General features: G+C 39.4%; 2 protein-coding genes across 22 annotated transcripts in view; both read left to right on the top strand.

Annotated features, from left to right (window-relative positions):
- Positions 1 to 2,459: 2,459 nt before the first annotated feature.
- Positions 2,460 to 15,194, top strand: puf60b (poly-U binding splicing factor b). 3 transcript variants are annotated; one of them, XM_016481063.1, is made up of 12 exons: positions 2,460 to 2,517; positions 4,415 to 4,497; positions 5,005 to 5,100; positions 7,815 to 7,904; positions 8,850 to 8,900; positions 10,093 to 10,254; positions 11,048 to 11,140; positions 11,987 to 12,200; positions 12,504 to 12,694; positions 12,821 to 12,938; positions 13,657 to 13,919; positions 14,482 to 15,194. In XM_016481063.1, the coding sequence occupies exons 3-12, from the start codon at positions 5,020 to 5,022 to the stop codon at positions 14,782 to 14,784; spliced, it is 1,566 nt and encodes a 521-aa protein (XP_016336549.1). In that variant the 5' UTR covers positions 2,460 to 2,517; positions 4,415 to 4,497; positions 5,005 to 5,019; the 3' UTR covers positions 14,785 to 15,194. The 3 variants fall into 3 exon arrangements, with proteins under 3 accessions (XP_016336549.1, XP_016336543.1, XP_016336553.1); XM_016481057.1 differs by lacking the exon at positions 2,460 to 2,517 and adding an exon at positions 3,350 to 3,426; XM_016481067.1 differs by lacking the exons at positions 2,460 to 2,517; positions 8,850 to 8,900 and adding an exon at positions 3,350 to 3,426.
- A 3,249-nt stretch (positions 15,195 to 18,443) lies between these two features.
- The window catches only part of scrib (scribble planar cell polarity protein), a 101,673-nt gene continuing 97,922 nt past the window's right edge, over positions 18,444 to 22,194 (top strand). For all 19 annotated transcript variants that reach the window (XM_016481033.1, XM_016481016.1, XM_016480904.1 and 16 more), the window contains exon 1: positions 18,444 to 19,609. In XM_016481033.1, coding sequence (XP_016336519.1) covers positions 19,451 to 19,609 — 159 coding nt within the window. In that variant the 5' untranslated portion in view covers positions 18,444 to 19,450. The remainder of the gene's footprint in view (positions 19,610 to 22,194) is intronic.

The raw sequence follows: 22,194 nt of genomic DNA, 5'->3' as shown, positions 1-22,194 counted from the left end.
TTTCTATATACATAATAAATATACACAGTACACACACATATATTATTATGTCAACAAAAACTTTTATTTTAGATGTGATTAATCACAATTAATCGTTTGACAGCACTAATTGTTATTAAACTATTGTTATCAATATACAGAACAGATCAAAAGTTTGGGGCTAGTACAATTCTTTATTTTTTAATTGATTTTTTAAAATTGTTTTACATATGTTTTCTATTTTAATATATTTTAAAATTTAATTTATTCCTGTGATGGCAATGCTTCATCCATTAATCATCCATTATTTGTTGTGCTGCTTTTTTTTTTTTTTTTTTTTTTGAGAAACCATAATAATTTTCTTTCAGTGTTCTTTGATGAATATAAAGTGTATAAGCATTTATTTGAGTCTGATTTTTTTTTAACAATGTAAAATCTTTTCACGTTATCATGTAATACCTATGTTATGCTTAACTTACCAAGTTGATACACTGCACAGATTTATTGTGCCTAGTTGGGAAACCAAACTAAATGTGACCTAATTCACCATGGTGGTCTCTGTGAGCACAGATGTTTGCAATTTCACCTTGTTTGGGGATCCCAGGCTCCTCCCTATCTGTGAGCATGGCTGAATCCTGGTTGGCTGGACACATATCAGAGGCTTCCTCATTCTTATAATAATCATCTTTTTTTAACTCCACACAAATGCCAAACACACTGGGATGATCACAAGAAGGTGGGCTTGGATCTGGCTTCTCTTCATTCACCTTAATCACTAGACAGTATACTTAGGTACAACATATACGTATAATAAAATGATCACGTGATTCTTAATCATCGGGTCAAGCTGAATTACTCACAGTGCTCCTGGTGTCCAGATGGGTTGGTCAGTATCTCTATAGCCGCCAGAAGAACATCCATGCCAGGTATTAGCGTCGGTCCTTCAAGCAGTAAAACACATAAACTGTGTCTGCAAGCAGATGCATAATATTCTACTGCGGACCGCAAAGACTCGGAAAAGCACCGGTCAGTAACAGCAGGCTTACATTTTACTCGCAGTGCATTTATTGGCTTGAAGCACAAATTGAGTAGGCTACTTATTACAGGTGAAGCTGTTAGTTCTCCGAGAGTACAGTAGCATGACATTCACCACTTCAGCCTTTTTAGTCGCCGCACATTTAACTACTAACTACACCGAAGATCATGTCATTAATAATTTACGGCATTAAAACCAAAAGTGAACAGACACGAAGTACACAAAAGTCGAGTTGTCATCGTAGTCCTGAAGGTGTAACTGTTTTGAATATTTACTTCCGCATTAAAGTTTTGTTTCTGCGGGCTCTTCTCGTAAACCTGCTGGTTTACCGTTGACCTGTACCGTTAAGGTAACGAGCTGACTAAGATACAGGACATTTCTGCCAGGATTTCACCTAAAAAGCAACTCTTTTACGATTAAAAAAAAATACATGTTTTAAACAAACCGTCAAATACTGGTATTGTCTATCAATCCTATAACGCACCACGACAGTGTTTTATACCGTCACTTCTGGACCTCAAAATTTACATATGACAGATGCAAAGCTTGTAGCTCCTGTTCTTGCTTATATTTACTTTAATAGCTGTGTGTACATACATACCTATGTACCAGTGTTATCTCATGTAACTAAACGTACATTATAAAAACTGTACCAAATATTTTATCTTACAGTAATCCAGAAAAACACATCTCTTTAAACCAAAAGAGTGACCAGTACACACTTGATGTCTCTAAAACCGTTCCCATTTTGAACCTGGTGGAGGCAGTATACTTAAATAAGAAAGCGATTGCTATTGCACCAGAGAAGAAGATGCTTATTTGAAATCCTCTGTGATTTTTACAAAACTGGAAAGGTAGCTGAAGTAAGCTGTGCTGGTTTGAGATATAATGCCTGCAGAGGGAGTGTCATGGCTCAAATACCAGTCTTTCTGGTTCCAAACTCACATTTTCCACATAAATAAACAAAAAATGTTAAATATTTCAAAAGTAAAAACGTTTTTAAAATGTGATAAAACATTCATAAAATGTATCAAGTGTTCGTTTGTTAACGGCTGTTCTCGATCACGTGACCGGAGTGGTCTAGTGGAAGGCAGGCGGGAGCCGCTCCAGGTTCCGCTGTGAAATTAGGTTTGATGGGACATGATAAAGTATCACTCAAGATATTACTAGGGAATAGCCAAATGCAATCAAGAATTAAAGAAGAAGTGTTCAATTATCTAAAAAAGGCCGGAAATATGGAAAGAATATAAATTGTAATTGTGGTATATATATATATAAAATATAATTTTTATTTATTTATTTATTTTTATATAATATATATCCTTCTCTCTACCAAATCTTTCACTCCACACTCCAGATCAGTAGGTGGCGGTAATGCACCTTTAAGTTGGTTTGCCAAAACCGCCAATAAACATCAGAAGAAGAAGAAGAAGAAGGTTCCGCTGTGTTTCTGCAGAGTCCTCAATGTGGATCACTACATGGCGGTAACGCGGAACACTGCGGTAATGATGATTACCTAACACGTTTACTTCAGTATAGAAATATTTTTAACATCTCCATGTTTATAGTTAACTCTGAGTGAGTTTAGTCGAAATAAACATCTTACTGTTTCGATATATCTCAAGTCGTTCATACACGAGGCCTGCATGAAGGCTCGCTAGCTTCTGTTCATTGCTAACCAGGCTAGCATATTGCTCTCCTTTTCATTCGTGCATTTTCTGGGGATATCTAGGATTTACCTTATTACGGAACGGCTACAGTTTGTTTGAGACGCATATAGATAGTAAGCTCATGAATCCTGCGCCGCTAGCCTAAATCAGCTGTAAGTCAGCTAGCACCGCTGCTGATGTAAGTTACCAGTACAAGCGCGCCACTGCCGTGCCTTTAACCTTTCAGCTTTAAATTTCAATTTACACAAAATAGGGAAGCATGAAAATGGAAGATGTGATAAATGTGGGAATCCAGAAACAGTAAAGCACATTCTTCTAGAATGTGATGCGTATGAAAGAGAAAGAAATCAACTTAATCATAAATTAGGTTTGATGGGACATGATAAAGTATCACTCAAGATATTACTAGGGAATAGCCAAATGCAATCAAGAATTAAAGAAGAAGTGTTCAATTATCTAAAAAAGACAGGAAATATGGAAAGAATATAAATTATAATTGTGGTATATATATATATAAAATATAATTTTTATTTATTTATTTATTTTTATATAATATATATCCTTCTCTCTACCAAATCTTTCACTCCACACTCCAGATCAGTAGGTGGCGGTAATGCACCTTTAAGTTGGTTTGCCAAAACCGCCAATAAACATCAGAAGAAGAAGAAGAAGAAGGTTCCGCTGTGTTTCTGCAGAGTCCTCAATGTGGATCACTACATGGCGGTAACGCGGAACACTGCGGTAATGATGATTACCTAACACGTTTACTTCAGTATAGAAATATTTTTAACATCTCCATGTTTATAGTTAACTCTGAGTGAGTTTAGTCGAAATAAACATCTTACTGTTTCGATATATCTCAAGTCGTTCATACACGAGGCCTGCATGAAGGCTCGCTAGCTTCTGTTCATTGCTAACCAGGCTAGCATATTGTTCTCCTTTTCATTCGTGCATTTTCTGGGGATATCTAGGATTTACCTTATTACGGAACGGCTACAGTTTGTTTGAGACGCATATAGATAGTAAGCTCATGAATCCTGCGCCGCTAGCCTAAATCAGCTGTAAGTCAGCTAGCACCGCTGCTGATGTAATGTAAGTTACCAGTACAAGCGCACCACTGCCGTGCCTTTAACCTTTCTTTGTTGATATATAGCTATCTGCAGGAGCAAAACCCCTCAGTTCACTTTAGTGATGATTTTGTGTTTACGCTAAGCCAAGAATGGCAGAAAAGCCAAAACGCAAATGGAGGTTCCAATGAATTGTCCAGTTGTGCAGTGTTTCTTGTAACGGTTTTTAAGTGAACACTGTTTTCAGTATGAATACTGTTTCCTTGTGAAGCCGTTTTATGTTTCTTTCTGATTGGACCAGTTTGCATCTTTCAGATGAAATAATCTAGTAGTAAGTTAGATTGAACACGAAGAGCATACAGTATTTTAGCACCATGCTACTGTCAGGAAAGAATGTAGTGATACTGGAGATATGATAATGACTAGCAGTTGCTTAAAGGCATAGCTCCCCTAGAATCGTCTTTTTTTTAATGTTTTTACAAATCTATATGATTGACTTTCTCCTGGGGAACACTAAAGGAGATGAATTGGGTTAATGTAATTGGTGACTGAGGCTTTTGTGTTCTATGGAAGAAAGTCAGTCAGCTATCCACAGCTTCTTCTTATTGCACTTGGACAGTGATTTTAAATTATTATGATGTGTGCATTTCCATGAACTACAGATCATTGTAAAATTGTGAGTGCTTTGCCAGCAAGTCTCTACGACTCCACAATCCTGGTTGGCGTAATACGGTTCGCCTCATAGGTAAGCTGCAAAATCTTTCCTTAGCATATCATTTACAATACATTTGGTTTTGATGAACACACATATATATATATATATATATATATATATATAGCCTAGCTTTATGTTTTTCTCTGCTCGCAGAAGCGCTGCAGGTGCATGATGTGATATGATGACCATGTGAATCCTCATGTTCTGTTCTTTGCTGCTTTTTGCGCATGTAAAATTAGTCCCCGGGAAAGAAATTTTTGTATTTTTAACGGGTCACAGACACTTATCCTTTTTATCCTTTAATTCAATTCTAATTTAAAATAATCTTGTCGGTTAACGAGCGTCGGTTAGGAAAAATAACCGAAATGAACATCCCTAATATATATTCTGTTTGTACCTATTTAGGGCATGCTATAGATTGATGAAGTCATAAATTCAGATGTGCGAATGGTTGCAGAGTAGATGGAATATCTGGTCTGGAAATACTTGAATATGTGCTGTCTTTTTCATTCCATGTCTATTGTATTGATTTCTCAGTGAGGCAAAGGTCTGATGATGGAGAATGGACAAGGCACAGGTGCAAAGCTCGTATTACCACCTCTTACTCCAGAGCAACAGGAGGCGCTACAGAAGGTAATAAGAGATCTTAAGTGTTTTGTAGTGATGGGAAGTCCGGCTCTTTTCAAAGATTCGGCTCTTTTGGCTCTGCTCCCTTAGAAGATTAAAAGAGCTGGCTCTTACGGCTCCCAAATGGCTCTTCATTTGGTATCACTCAGAGCCTTCTATTTTAGCCCAATTTAGCAGTCGTGAATGGTTTGTGTGTTGGTAATCAATTTTCTATTCAGTGTTTTTATAATAGCATTATTTTTATGCATTTTTTCGTTACAAAAAAATACAGTTACTATTAACTTTTTAATAAACTTTAACTGAACAATTGAACACAGAACCACAGCAAATAAATAAAGGCAAAAGTCTTAACATTAAGACACTGTAGTAGTCTTTAGTGCAGGTTGGCATTCAGAAATATCAGATGCCTCAGCTTGGATGTGCTGATGCCATTTCTCCTCTCTGTGATTATTTGTCCTGTTTTTGAGAAGACTCTCTCTTAGGGTACCGGTGTTGCAACAATACAGTGTCTTCCTACCTTAACCAACGCGCTTGCGTTTAAATCCGGATCCCCCGCCTCACTCTTTCGCTCTGTGTACCTGGCCTTTACCACTACAGTCGCTATCTTCGGAGCATGTGTCCCCCTTCCTTCTTTCACATAATGGTATGATCCTAGTCTATCCTCCCATGTGAGTAGCCACGTGTTTTTGTTTTTTTTGTAACGAAAAAATGCATAAAAATAAGGCTTTTGTGAAAACACTAAATAAAAAAAATTGCTTACCAACACAAACCATTTACAATTGCTAAATTGGGCTAAAATAGAAGGCTCCGGCTGAAGATTCGGCTCTCCCCGATGGGAGTCGGCTCTTCTCGTTCGCTGCAAAGAATCGACTCTTAAGGGGCGGTCACACTGCACTTTTCGTTCCATTGACATCCATTCATACGCATGCGAATCCGTAAGACCGGAAACGCAAGCTCATGCGAAAAATGTAGCATTTCGCTGCGTTCCAAAGTTCAAGTTTGGTGAACTCTGACCTGCGAATTCGCATCATGTGAAGACGTGTAACCAGTAGAAGATCGATACGTCACTGCGTGACCTCTACCGAAATTCAAAAATGGAGGAAGCGCTAATTTTAGCCGTAGTGCAGTGTCCTGTTTTATATAATACATCTTTAAAAGATTATAAAAATCTAATAAAAAAAGAAGCTGCATGGTTTGCGGTGTCAATGGAAACAGGAACAGACGATATAGAGAGAGAGAGTACAATAAACTGAGGGGAAACCTTGGCGCGTGATGTCATATCCTGCTCCCGCCCATATTCGCAGCGGTATCCGGAAAAATTTTGCACGTTCAAAGTCTAGTGTGACCGCCCCTTTAGAGCTGGCTCGTTCGCGAACGACACATCACTAGTGTTTTGGACTTTTATATCTTTGCTAGAGACATGAGAGGGAAAGTAGTGGGGAGAGAGGGGGAATGGGATCAGTACAGGTCACCGGCTGAACTCCAACCTGCGTCACCTGCTCCAGTGTGTCAAGAGCGGATGTTCTACTGCTGTGCCACAGCTCCATCTTAAAATAGATTCTTAATTAAAAGAGTCGATGCCACAGGATGCTTCTTCATAAGTCGGATTGGAGCTTTTTTCATTTTGTAGGCTTTAGGCATGGGCCGGTATGAGATTTTGACAGTATGATAACTAGGGCTGTGCGATTAATCGAAATCGTCATAAAATCGCGATTTGAGCTTGCGTGATTTCTAAATCGCTTTATAGCACGATTTTCCGCGCCCCCGACCTCCCGCAGTCTGCTATCTGAACCAGTCAGAATGCAGCGTGCCTAAATGGAGCACGAGAACAGAACAGACCGGGCGGGCATACAAACGTAACGCCAGGTTCACACTCTCCGGCTGTGGTGCGTATTTTTTCCACGCCCATGTTAACGGATCAGAGCGTTCACACTGCACGCTATTGCGGCCCGGCAGTGCGCTCCAGGAGCGGTGCGTCTGCAGCAGTCATGCTATGATCGTTTCCACACGGAATCTATTTCTGCTGTGCTGCATATGCTGAATTAAAGTGACAGCGCATTATTGGCGGTAAAAATTAACATGGATTGACACGGAAATTTAGTAATTACACCATAAATGCATATAATTAAAGTCTACTGTTTCACAGTCAACACATGGCTTTTTGGCTAGATTTAAAACAAGGAAAAGTGCACTTTTAGATAAACAAGGCAATAATAGATGGCACTCGTGGTGGTAGTTAAACAAAGTTATATTTATTGAGTTTAAATGTGAATATGTCTATGAAAGATTGTATTACTGTACTGTGATAAAAGAGAATCACAATGCTGAAAAAGCATTTTCAGAAACCAGCGCATACCGCAGGAACGGTATAACGGAAAATATTAGTGGTTTTGAAACCGTGAAATTTTCAAATCGCGGTATACCTTGAAACCGGTAATCGGCCCATGCCTAGTAGGCTTGTGGGTACAAATGTTTTGTTTTTTTCTAGGCTCACTTTTTAATCAAACTTGACCAGCAGCTGTCTCTGATAGACTGTTACATGGGGGGGAAAAAATCCTCCAAACAAGCATGTCCACCATTATGATGAATTGAAGCTAAAAAATGACACTGTAATATAATAAGCACTCAGATAAGTAGCACATGAAAATTGGGTGAATAGTGCCCTTATATTGATATAAATTAAATAGCCTGTGTTAATAGCCTGTGTCTCTCTTTTTTAGGCTAAGAAGTATGCCATGGAACAGAGTATCAAGAGTGTTTTAGTGAAACAGACCATCGCCCACCAGCAACAGCAGCTCACAAACTTACAGGTGAGCTTATATTTTGATCTGATTATGCAGAATGCTTGAAATGTTACAACGTAAATGTTGTTTTTTTATTTGAGAGAATTGAAACATTTGATTGTCAAACCAATAGCGTAACTGAAACTACATAGCGTCACCTCCTGGTGCAGGATTTATAATGCTGAATTGACTGAAGCAAGTCTGCAAAAAAAGGAACTGATCTTTCAGACTTGCATATTATTTCTCTTAATATTGGGTGATAGTCTTTTAATTATACATTAGGGATTCATGAAAATTCAGGAAAATTTAAATGATCAGTTTTAACAATGTGATATCTGTAAGGGCAAATCCTGCGAGCCTTAAATTGATAATGGCAAGTTTTTACACTTAGGTGGTCAGGTTGTCTGTTTTATTTCTTCTTTCACATATCACAAGTCTTGCGAATGCTCTCTTTATTTAGTCAGATTAGCCCCAAGATTAGACTGAAACACTCCACTGGAATAACTCCTCATGCATTTGTTTGCCCTCCCTCTCTGCCAGTTTGGTTGAGGTCTGCAGTGTGTTTCTGTTTGATCAAAATCAAACAAAATCTAGAAATTGGACACAGTATGTACTGCACTACCCAAGCAGACATCATAATGTCTGAAGAGTCAACAGCAGTTATCCAAAGGAAACATACACACCCTATGCTCAGTTTATTTCTTGACTTTGTGAACAGATGGAAAATCTGAGCAGCCTACTCATCGCCTTTGTTGAACGTAATGCCTATTAGTATCTCTGTTGCTTTAATTGTCAAATGTTTCAGGTCTTCAGTCAAATTAAGTGGTGTTTTAATGAGGTGGGCAGAGTTTAAAGTTGAATTCGGAGGCATTGACCAGTCAGAGAGACTGTCTGGAATACTATGTCTGTCTGCAAAGGATAAAAGAGATATCTAACCTTTTTCAGCACTTTTCCATCTTTACTGTGTTTCAGATGGCAGCAGTGACAATGGGCTTTGGAGATCCTCTCTCATCTTTACAATCGGTCAATAGATTAACTATTATTTACCTTCTGTACGCGTTAGTATGACTGTTAGCCTTCTTTAACCGGCATTGGCCTGATACACTAGACATTTGCAGCAGCATATTTAAAAAGCAGACATGGCTTTGTTGTGAATGGAATGTTTGTTTTTGGTCACCCATTTCATTAAGCAGGATGCAAGATGACACAACATGAACTACCTCCATGAACTTACTGTACTGTTTCAGTGTTAATGAATGCCATGGGAGCTGTTTTAAATCACAGGAACAGGATAGAGGACTTGTAATATGACAATTACACAGGATATTCTTCATTTACTGACCATATTTGCCATTCTGAATCACTGCATGGCCACCCGTGTGTGCGCCCTCATGTCACTGCTCATTGATCAAAGTTTACTTTTCTACCTAAAGCTCCATTTGTCTTAAAAAGTCTTGTGGGAATTGTGTGTTGTGAATGGTGTGGATGCTCCATTTCTCCTTTGTGAATATGCTGTGGCATATAAATGTCACCTTTGTCTGCTGTGAAAGAGGGCTAGCGGTCACTACGACAATCCAAATTGAATCTGCCTAAACTGTGAGCCTTGTGTGTAATCGTATACTTTCGTCATGTGGCTGACATGCAATCCAAAACTTGAATTATAAATAATGATTAAACAATGATAAATGTGTTGTTTGGTTGGACTTAAAGTGTAAAACGGATAGATTTGTGCTGATTCTCCCTCAACAGTGATCTGATATGTAAGTCCAAAAGCTCACCTCATGAAAAGAGAACTGATTTCACCTCCGCTCATTATCCAGGGTATTTAGGGGTTACTTCCACATGTTACCTATTTAGGCTATCAGTATTCTTGGACAGAATTTAGGTCAGTTATAACTCTATATGTTTTAGTCTGCAAGCACTCACACTAATTTAGGAACGTGCAAGCAGCACTCTCGAAATGGTAAGAAGGGGCTGTGCCACATGTTCCTAATTCACGTTGCTGTGCTTGTCGTTAATGGTAAGTGAAGTAACGAGTAAGCATAGAGGACCAAATGAAGTGGGAACTAGTACTAAAACAAGCTAAAAAAAAAGTTTAATCCCTTGCTATATTTTATCTGATTGTCTTTGGTGCTTTGTGTTTTCTTTCCTCTTTTTTTTTATTGTTCAGTAGCTAATATTCTCTATTGTTGTCTCTTCCTTTCATGACCGCCAGGTGGCAGCACAGAGGCAGCGAGCTCTGGCCATCATGTGTCGTGTGTATGTGGGCTCCATTTATTACGAGCTGGGGGAAGATACCATCCGACAGGCCTTCGCCCCCTTTGGTCCCATTAAGAGCATTGATATGTCTTGGGACTCTGTCACCATGAAACACAAGGTATGTTATGACCCATGTCTTGAGTCATATTTTTGTCCAAAATTTGGTAAATGAATTATACCCCTTTACAAGATCTCAGGTGTCCCCAAAATTGTGTCTGTGAAGTTCCAGTTAAAAAAGGGTCATGAAACCCCCTGCTTCAGCACTGGTTAGTTCTCACCACAGTTTTAAAAAAAATGCTAAAATAGTGGGCATGGTGCGCTGCGAGCGGAGGGGGAAGAGGGGAGACGGACAACTTCGGTTTCAGACAGTTTCATTTCGCTCCCATCGAGTTAAAAACACAAATAAATGGACAGCCATTTGCACTCTGCATTGAAAACCTATATGAATGCGCTGTTACACCTCTGGTAACTTTTAAGGCTTATTCTACGGCATTTATATAAGCCTTTTGACAGGTAGCGCACACGCACAAAGCTCACGTTTTTTCTATATTCCTTGGGCGGGATTTGTAGATTTGTAATGTAAAAAGCAGAATAGGGCCCCTTTAAATAATACATTTGCAAACAGAAGTGGTTGTTTTTGTTGTACTTTTATGTTCAATAAATAACGTTTGGATTACAGTATTTCTATTTTAAAATAGTAACTTTTTTTTAAAAGAAATGCCTAATATAATGCCAGTCTTCAGTGTCACATGATCCTTCATAAATGGTTCTAATATGCTGATTTGGTTCTTAAGAAACATTTCTTATTTTCAGTGTTGAATCTGACATTTGTTAGATTCACACTGCTCTTAAAGGCTGATATCTCGTAGAAAGCATGTAAACCTTGGACACATTAAAAAAATCTGTTTCAGGGCTTTGCCTTTGTGGAGTATGAGGTTCCTGAAGCAGCTCAGCTAGCCTTGGAGCAGATGAACTCCGTCATGCTGGGTGGAAGGAACATTAAGGTGGGTTCCAAACAGGACAACCAGTCTTAAACAGCTTTCTGACAGTGAGCTTTTGTGCTTTTTTTTTTGTTGTTGCTTTTGTGTGTGCATGACTCAGAGAAGCTATAAGCAGACTTTATGTAGCTCTGCCAGTACTTGTGTTGTGTGTGTGTTACTTGAGTAAGTGCTCTCGTTTTCATGTGCATATCTTTCCTCTAACCTGAATGTGAGTGTATGCAATGCCATGCTTCCACACTGTCATACTGTTTGTTTTCGGAGCTCCGTTTCTCTAGGAGCTGCTAAGGGAACGTTTGTTTGAGACGGGCTCTTCTCTGTCCGGGATGTGCTGATGATGGGCTGCACCTGGCTGGTGTTTGCTTGGCCGCCCCAACTGCAGCACAGACACCACCAATCCAAAAAACTGTTTTTTTAACAATCACAGACACATATTACATTCATGAATCAACTTTTTTGTCATCTAACACATCCATGCTCTCACAGTGACCATCTGTAGGCAAGAATTAGCTAATGTTAAAGTGCTATCATCAATACAAGGTTTTTTCCTCCTGCATTTTGATTTTATTCTGCCATGAGTTTGTAAAATAATGTAAATATTTGAGACTCTTGGGTCTCAGAACATATTTTACATGTATGCATTTAGCTAGCTTGGAGAAACGGTCTTTTAATAACTTCATTTGTTAAAGGGATTAGCTGCATTATATTTTTCTTTTACTGTACTTGAGTCTCTTTTCAGGCAGGTTTTTTTCTTTCTTTTCTCAACCACTTTTGCATTTACATACACAAGCACACATTCATTGCTTCATACACTTCCACTTAGTGGCCCCTGTGCTGGTATGTGTACTGTAGGTGGGGCGGCCAAGTAACATTGGACAGGCGCAGCCCATCATCGACCAACTGGCAGAGGAGGCACGTGCCTACAACCGAATCTATGTAGCCTGTATCCATCCTGATCTATCTGACGACGACATTAAGAGCGTCTTTGAGGCCTTCGGAAAGATAAAAAGTTGTATGCTGGCACGGGAACCCACCACGGGAAAGCACAAGGGCTTCGGATTCATTGGTGAGCTGTCTAGAAAGCACTGTAAACCCTATGTGGAGAATTGAGTCATTACAGTATGTTGTACTTTTGTGCAACTGACTTCATTTCCAGTGTTCCAGCATCATATGTTTATGAGGTGTCTTTTCCAGATCCAGATAATATCAAGTGAAGTTGTGCCATGCTTTATACTTATAGACATGGCCAGTTGAAATATGCAAGAATCAAATGTGTAGACAGATTTCTAAAGCTTCCAGAAATGTGACGTATGAAAACATACCATAAGCTTAGATTGAGGAACCGCTTTCTCCATTTCACCATGGGTAGAATATGAAAAGCCTCAGTCATCGCTGGATGCCGTCTCTTCTATGAACCTGTTTGACCTTGGAGGTCAGTACCTAAGAGTGGGGAAGGCTGTTACTCCTCCCATGCCTCTGTTGACACCTACAACCCCTGGAGGTCTGCCTGCTGCTGCAGCTGTGGCGGCTGCTGCTGCGACTGCCAAGATCACTGCCCAGGTGAGAATTAACCCTTAGATCAGGCTGAACACTAGTTTACTATTATAGGAAAAATTGGTATATTTCCCATTGATGTGACAACTATCATTTCACATTTGTTTTCTCATTGTTTTGATGCTGTTGCAGGAGGCTGTTGCTGGAGCGACAGTACTGGGTTCTCTCGCTTCACCAGCACACATTCTCAGTCAGCAAATGGGACTTCCACAGGCCGTACTGGCCGCCCAGGCTCCTGGCATCATCACAGGTCTGCAAAAATCAATGAACATCTTTAAAGCTCAATGCAGTTTGAATTGAAATCCTAACCGCTCTGAAGGCCTGTGCACGTCAGGATGATTGTTCAGTGTGAATAACATTTTACTTTGAGTGAACAGCTGTTAATGCATCTGTTCAGAGTTCAGACCAACATAAACATTCTTGTGCCATCAATGCAACCAGTTTTTTTTTTTTTTTTACTGAGATGGGTTCTATATTGTCTTTTCCATAGTGAAACTGCCAACCTGTAAGATTCAAGCTTTTGTGTTTTGTTTTGTTTTTTGGTCACTGCTGTTACACGAAACTACAACTTAGTAGTTTGTAAAACTCCATAGCGAATACAAAAATCTGAACAGCTAATTGAAATATAAATACTTTGGCTTTGTTTCTTTTTTGTGACAAGTAGGTCAGAAACGGAAAGTTGTACATCGCTTTATTTCTGTTTTTCTAAATGTGCCACCTCTGTCGGAGTGTGAATTTGCATTTTCATTTCATTTTAACCACATGAAATTTTCTTACTGAACATTTGTGTTACTGTAAACAGGTACCATTACAGCATCTTATACAGCAGACTTTCAGAATCATTAAAATCTAGCTGGCTGAAGCGGTCATAAAATTTAAAAGTAGTTCAAATATTGTTCTTTACAACGGGAGAATTGGTAGAAATGTTATCTGAATCATTCATGTCTCTTCTGTAATCCATTTAATAGGTGTGACGCCTGCTCGCCCCACTCTCCCTGTAGTCCCTCAGGTTGGTTTGGTCAACCCAGTACTAGCATCCCCACCAGTCACAACATCTGCATCTGTGGGAACACCAACATCTACAGCACAAACACATACAGAAGTGAAGAGAGAGGAAGACAACAGGCGGACTGAAGATCAGAGTGCGCCAGTCGGAAATGGACAGGACCGTGAACTGGAGCAGCTAAGTGTCAGTGCAAGTGGAGGAAAGCAAACAGTCACGCAGTCAAAGGTTAGACTGCATTACCTTGGTTGTATGTTAAAGATTAGCGACACAAGTGTAAATTGGTCAAAGCTCTTAAGTTAAGAGCAATAATAAAAAAATGACCTAAAAGTTTCATACATCTGATTTTTGACAACCGTCAGGAAACATTGAATGAATAAATCAAGTGTCTGCAAAGAAACCAAGAAAGCAAATGTTATTAAAGGCAATTAAGTTAGTTATTAGTTCACCCAAAACTGAAAATGTTGTCTTTTTTTAGTCACCCACATGTTGTTCCAAACCTGTAGGAATTCCTTGCTTCTTTTAAGCACAAAATATGTTTTAAATAGCCATTGACTTCCATAGTATTTTTTCCCCCATACTATGGAAGTCAATGGAGACCATCAACATTTTCATTACCAACATTCTTCAAAATATCATCTTTTGAGCTTAGCAGAAGAAAGAAACTCGTACAGGTTTGGAACAACTTGAGGGTGTATAAATTACAACAGGATTTTCATTTTTGAGTGTACTATCCCTGTAATATATCATATCAGTTCACCCCCTTTTTTGTACCTCTGTTTGCCCACAGCAGTCAACAGTTATGGTGCTACGCAACATGGTGGGCCCAGAGGACATTGACGATGACCTGGAAGGTGAAGTGATGGAGGAATGTGGGAAGTATGGCGCTGTTAATCGGGTTATCATATACCAGGAACGACAGGGTGATGAGGATGGTGCTGAGATAATAGTGAAGATATTTGTGGAGTTCTCTGATGCCGATGAAATGAACAAGGCCATCCAGGCTCTCAACAACCGCTGGTTTGCAGGTCGCAAGGTTGTTGCCGAGTTGTACGATCAAGATCGTTTTAATAACAGTGACCTCTCTGCGTAAGACTGTCCAGAAATGGCCACTGGCCCCGTCACTCAAACTCACTCAGCTTTCATCACTGCTGCTTGAGATCCGGGCCTCTTTGAAACTTGTAATTATTTTTTTATTGATGTTGATAGTAATAATATTATTGGAAAAATCCCAGTGGTGGGATTTAGCTTAGGACAAAAAACATGCTCCTCATACATTTACTTTGTGTCACTTACTGTGAAAGACTTGCATTTTTTTAAGTCATTATTATTTGCAGGGTTTTGTTTTCTAATTTTGAAGAAAAGATGCAATTTTCCCCATTCCCACCCCACTTTTTTTTACAAATGGCAACTTTTTCTCCACTGACATTGTTCACGCCCTAAACATCGTGTTGGTGACATTGGTTCTGCCTTTACCAAAACAATAAATTTCTCTAATATGCAGTGTTGTCCCAGTCTTTAATATGCATGGTTGGATGAGGTCTTAAGGCCTAAGCCACTTCCCTGATGTACGAAACACACACACACACACCATTATACACACAGTAGAACATAAAACTTGAGATAATTGCTAGCGATTTTGTACCAGATAATGTTTGGAGTTTAGCATTTACTGCAAAAAAAATCGCATTTGCCTATTCGTGTCCATAATTATTAAATAAATGAAAGCTACATATACATATGGTATTTAGAGTATCACCTATCAAACTATGAGTATGAACCTTTTGACCAAGGGTTGAAAAAAAGCTAAGTGCTTGTCGCTAGCATGTTTCCCATCTAATGCTGATTCATATAAAATCTCTGTATGCTTTTGTGTTTAGTTGGGCTATTTCTCATTCCTGGCTGTTTTCTCCCAGTTAGTGCAAGTTTCGAGCCTTAGAATTCAGAGTTCCTCTGCTCTAGTATGTTCAAAGTAGCAGGCTGCTTAGTCATAACTCATTTACATACAATTCTTTCAAAGTGGAGTATTACATAGAGTGTGTTAGAAGTGTATTACTGGTCCAAATAGTAAGGCTTAAAGATATCTTTAAGTCGTGGCCAAATGGATAGAGAGTCAGACTTGTTACCCGTAGGTCTCGGGTTCGAGTCTCAGGTCTGGAAGGGATTTTAGGTGGGGGAGTGAATAACCAGCGCTCTTTCCAGCCTCAATACCACGGCTGAGGTGAGACCCTTGAACAAGACACCAAACCCCCGGGTGCCGCAACATTATGGGATTACATCTCTGTCACAATTCTGCGCGCGAAAGTGAGTTTTGTGGAGAAAATGTTTGTCTCGCAAAGAAGAAAGTATTTCGGGCGCATAAAAATAACTTTTGCATTTAAAATAAGTTTTTGGATTTGTGCAGACCTTCTCTTTTGCGCGTGCAATTTTTTACTAGCTTGCACACCTTGCCCTCAGTGCTCTCTAAATGCGGACGGCTCGCTTGCTCAACACAACCCAGCGTTACAATATGCCATAATTCCAGCCAATCAGAGACAAGGCTGCTAAATTCTGATTGGCTGCCTTGACAACCAATCACAACATTCATTGCATTACCTCGACAGCAGAAGAGGAAAAATACAGTGCATGCATAATAATAAGTTGAGAGTGACTCTTGAAGGACCAGCACCACATCCTCTTGTACCACTGTTTGAAGAATTTATCTTCCAGAATCTGGCAGTAAGTTTTGGGAGTTAATTTTTAGTCCATCTCGAGATTTTATCTGTAGAAGATAACCTGCTTAATAATTATGCACACCTGAATATAAGCCATATATAATTACAGTATAATATAATATAATTGCATAATATAATATAATTCCAATATAAGCAGTATAATTCCAGCCTTCATTAACAATAATATATAGATTATAAGTGATGAAATACAAGATTAATAGTAGTTATTAAGATTGATGTTGTTTAGAATTGGTAAAATGTGCTTGGAAGAAATATAATTAGAATATAAACTTGCATAATAATTATGCATGCGGAGCCTCGTCTCTGATTGGCTGGAATTATGGCATATTGTAACGCTGGGTTGTGTTGAGCACGTGAGCCGTTGGCATTTAGAGAGCAAGCTAGTGAAACCTTGCATGCGCAGAAGAGAAGGTCTGCACACATCCAAAAACTTATTTTAAATGCAAAATTGATTTTAGTGCGCTCAAAATACTATTTTCTTTGCGAAACAAACATTTTCTCCACAAAACTCAGATCGCGCGAGTGCAAAATGCACTTTTGTGCGCTCAAAATATGAACTTTCACGTGCAGAATTGTGGCAGAGCTCTAACACTATACAGCATTGGCTGCCCACTGCTCCGGGTGTGTGTTCACAGTGTGTGTGTGTGTGTGTGTGTGTGTGTGTGTGTGTGTGTGTGCATGTTTGTTCACTACTCACTGCTGTGTGTGTGCACTTGGATGGGTTAAATGCAGAGCACAAATTCCAAGTATGGGACACCATACTTGGCCACACGTCATGTCATTTCCTTTCCTTTTCCTTTAAGTAAGAAATTTATGTAAAATCTATCTATCTATCTATCTATCTATCTATCTATCTATCTATCCTAACAACCACATAGCAACCATCCTGAACAGCTAGTAACAATGACCTATAGACACAACTCTTGCAAAACCCTACCAGCCAGAGAGACAATTATTTACCTTCACACACTGAGGTTTGTCCTTTAAAAATAAGAAAAATACCAATAATAAATGGGCTTACATTCAACTGCTCCAGCTTTTTAATCAACACATGAGGTTGAATTGTATTAAGAGCAGAACTAATATAGATAAAGTAAACCAGCATAAGCTCTATGATCCCCCAAACCTTTCAAAATCAAGTGCATGATGCTGTTAACAGCATCCTCAGTTCCTTTCCCTTGTTTATAGACAAACTGTAAAGGATCTAAATTGTTAGCAACAGGAGCTTTTAACAATGAAACACTAGCAACCACAGCAATCAATTAATCCTAAAGCTTTCGACTTTGAGCTTTATCATTTTTTTTTTAAATAAATATATCAATCTATAAAGCCGTTAAAGCTATAGCTTTTAAAACTACTTAAACTTTTAACTACTTCAAAATTAAAACCCTCTGACTTAAAGCTATTAAATCTACTTCAAACTTTCTGGTCAGGCTTCTTCAAGACAACAGTTTGTTTAAATATCTGATGGTTAATTCATATATAACAATCAAGGATACCAAATCAGAATCTTGAATCTTTTGGAATCACAAAATGATTCTGGTTTAATTATTGTCAATATATACAGCAGTGTCTCTTAAAAAGTAGCTAAAAATACTAAAGAAAATACTTAAGCCAACATGTGGGGCCTTTGAATACTGTGTTGGACAATTACAGGGCCAAAAGTTCAAGTCAAAAGTTTGAGAACCACACACACACACACACACAGATAAAATTAGTCTTGTTGAATGTTGTCTTTTAAGGCATTTAAACATGCATTTAGAACATTAAAGATAAGTGATTCAGCTGTACCCGACAGGCTACTTGTCTTTTTAGTAGATAAATAAACGAAATATCACGTTTGTAGTGACTCGGTTTTGCGTGGTAATAAAAATAATTGTTCCGACTGTACACGGTTCTTTCCGCAGGGCGGCGCAAGTGCGCTAGCTAGACTCCAGCGCTCCTCTCCTCCTCCAGACTCCTAGAGGTCGCCATCCGGAGGAGTGAGAGCGATGCCGTGCGCCGCGGAGTTGCGTGCGAGAGGCGCTCAGACAGAGAGACTCACAACAGTGAGGCGGAGCTGGGAATGGATCAGCTCCTGAAGCCTTAACTCAGAACCTTCACACACTCGCCTACAAGAGCAGGAAATCCCGCGGCAGATAAAGCCCAGGCGGAGCGTCGCGGGCGTCCTGAGGCCAACCACCTATATGAGGAGGACAGAGCGGTTTGTGACGGATCAGTCCGGACTCGATATCAGGACGGGCAGCAGAGGAGCACAAAGCCGGTGGAGTGTCTCTGGAGCGGCGGAGTTCAGCCCAGCCCCCCACATACATACACACACAGAACCGGCCTGCTGCTCCTAACCTGTTGCTGCTGTGTATGGGATATCTCATATCGCAAATCCCTCGTATCTCAGCGACACACACGTCTGTAAGTAGTTCCGAGTTGTTTTGTCTTTGTTTGGAGGCTGGCTGGTGTGTTTTGTAGCGGTTGGCGGACTATAGCGCTCTGCAGCTGGCTAATCAGTTAGCTGTAGCATAGCGTCGTGTGTAACGTTACAGCAGCCTCACGAGCACGATGTAGTTTGATTATTAGACCTCCTTTTATTATTACAAGACAAAACATGTTTGATAAAAGGGCGCGTGACATGAACCAACGAGTTTGGCGTATTTGAACACCTCTGTATGTTAACGCGGGGTCACTTATTCCGTGCGACATAATCTCGTTTAATTCAGCGAGGGGCTGTTTATGCTGCAAAACTGAATACAGCACATAAAATGTGTGTTTTGTTGACTTCATTCGGCTTATGTTGAACCAAACTGTGAATGTGCTGAGTAACTCGGCTTGTGTATGATCCTCTGGATGTCCTCTGCCATCACTGGAGTTAGTGGACATTTGCAGGAGAACCGTTCGCGCAGGGGCTTTTATTTGACTGGTTTTGGTGGATAAAGTCCAGGGAGTTGCGAGGCGGCAGTACCAGTCTGTATCCCATCGTTTGGCTGCTTGAGTGAGTCCCCGATGCGGAGGGGCTGAGTGCTCCGGGACATGCTGAAGTGTATCCCGCTGTGGCGGTGTAACCGTCACGTTGAGTCCGTGGATAAGCGGCACTGCTCGCTCACTGCGGTGCCCGATGAGATCTACCGCTACAACCGCAGTCTGGAGGAGCTGCTCCTGGACGCCAACCAGCTGAGAGAGCTGCCCAAGGTAAGACTGCCGTGTCCCATCACTTACTCTCATGTGCATGCCTCTCTGCTTGCCAGCCTCAGTTGTAAATTATGCACAGACCCGTTGTGACGTTTTGACACATGAATGTGGTTAAACCGTTGCTCTTGTTTCAAAGTTTCCCACGGTCATAGAAACCTTGAAATATCAGGGAAAGTTAAGAAGTCACCTTAGCTTACATTTTAAACTAAACTATTTCACCATACTTCCCCTGATGATTAATTATGGTGCATTAAAACAATTGTTTTGCATTACAAGTTTTCTGAAATGTTGTGTTAAAATATGCAAAGGAGGCATTATCTAATCAAATATTCAATCATTTGCAACGCCATATTCAAAGTTCTTGTTTCCCTTTTTTTGATAGGTTAGATTTAAAGGTATTGCAGAGGGGAGCACTTGTCTGCAGGCAGAAAAAACATTCTCATTTTAGGAATAAAATAAAAGAAAATAAAATGTTATAGAAATGGCGTATGAACAAAGCGCTCTGTAAAAATAATTTAGAAAAAAAAACACGGGAAAGTTATGTGTATCTGCTACTGTAAAGTGCAACTGAAAAAAAAGCTCATTTTGAGAAAACAGAGAAAATATGTGTTGTACTTGAAATCTATAGGTGCAACTGTATAAAGTGCATTAAAATAAATATTTAATGTGTGTTTTGCATGTTTTCATTTCACTAGTCTGATAGAAGACATGTTATGGATGCAAAATAGCTCAAAATTGACCAGAGTATGAAAAAATTATGGTTTTGCCTACAGTGTTTGTTAAACAAAAAAAAAAAAACATTTAAAAAAAGTTCTCATCCAGTAATCTGAGCATTTGGAAAAGTAATTCATTAGTAAAAAGTTGTGTGAATTATCTGTACTAATGTTAAAATAAGCTATAATGTCTATAGCATGTATTTGATGCCTTGTTTGCAGATTTTGTTGCAAGCATATGCTCTACCTTAAAAGACTGCTGTCTAACATTGACAGTCTATCCTCCTTTGGGGGCACTTTAGTGTGTTACACATCTGTCTCACTAACCACGCTAAAAGCGGTTTGCTTTGTCCTTTTAATTTGGATTTCCTCGGTTTTGTTAATGTGTGTGTGAGAGAGAGAGATCCTGCTGACTTGGCTGTGAATCAGGTCTAGTAGTCTTTACACACAGTAAACACACAAGTTGTTTTGTTTATTATTACCTTGAGCATTTACATCCACACATAGGAGTCACGAGAGACTGTTGGTGGGTTGCCAGAGCTAGCATTCCCTAAAGTACACTGATAGCAAAATAAGCAAACATGCTTGATTCAACATTTAAACTACAGTAAACCGTTGGCAACTACCGCCCAGTCATTTGAAGTGCTCTTCTGAAGGCCGTATAATGCCAGGACTGTTGGCATAGCCTCATTGGCAGAAGACTCAATCTGTGTTAGCCAGTCTACAGTCAGCATTGCTAACAGGGTCAGACAGAACGGCACAGGATCCTCTGACCGTGATGTGGAATAGCTGATCCGAGCGGACAGGTCAGGCCCTGAGCTTGGGGGTCTGTGTATGTGTGTGTATACTGTGTGCAGACAGTTGGCATATGGCTTCCCCTCAGCCCTGTGGCTCTTGTCTGAAAAAAGGTCTGGAGATCAGAAGTGGTCGACTGATACATCTCAGATTTAGGGAGAATGTTGATGATGTCCGATATATACCTAACGCTGATGTTTTAATATAATTTAATAGTAGGTTGGCTGCACACACAATTGATAAATTTAACACTTTTGAACACTTGATTGGCACTAGTTAAAAGTAGATATTAATAGAAAGAAAAATGTATACTACTGTTCAGCAAGGATGCATTAAATAGCGTAATAGTGATAATAACATTTACATTGTTGTCAAAGAATACTAAAAAAGAATAATCTTTTTAAAATAAATGCTTTCTATTCATCAAAGAACCGTGAAAATGTGTCATTTTCATGAAAAAAACAAATTCAACTTTGATGTAAGAAAGGTTTCTTGAGCAGCAAATCATCATAATAGAATAATTTCTAAAGAATCATGTGACACTGAAGACTGGAGTAATGGCTGCTGAAATTCAGCTTTTAAATAAAAAATTTGTAAAGAAAAATGTGAAAATAAAATAGAAATGTTATTTTACATTGTAATATTTAACAATATTAGTGTTTTTATTGTATTTTTGATCAAATAAATGCAGCCTTGGTGAGCATAAAAGACTTTCAAAAATATTAAAATATCTTAGTTCTCAAACTTTTGAGTGCGAGTGTGTATTAAGTATTTTTGCCATCATTTAATGTTCATGTAAAGTTTTTAGTTAATATTTGCCTATATGTATATATTTGCATTTTTTTTTTCTCATTAACTTGTTCCAGGTTTTGTAGTAGTGCCCTTTTCGTCCGAGTGGTGCTCTGTTACACATTTACTGTAACGCTTAGACGGAAGGTCTCAGCAGGCCTGAGCCTGTGCTTTTGAGAAGGCCATATGGTGACTCCGTGTGTCGCTGCTCCGCCATGTGCTACGAGATGGGCTTTAAGCTGCTTACAGCTCCTTCTCCCCCAGACCCACTCTGGACGCTCTGCTGCA

Source organism: Sinocyclocheilus anshuiensis, unplaced genomic scaffold (genome assembly GCF_001515605.1).
Source record: "Sinocyclocheilus anshuiensis isolate Anshui unplaced genomic scaffold, SAMN03320099.WGS_v1.1 scaffold613, whole genome shotgun sequence".
Lineage (NCBI taxonomy): Eukaryota > Metazoa > Chordata > Actinopteri > Cypriniformes > Cyprinidae > Sinocyclocheilus > Sinocyclocheilus anshuiensis.
Note: the sequence above shows the minus strand (reverse complement) of the source record. Positions and strands in the feature narration are given on the sequence as shown.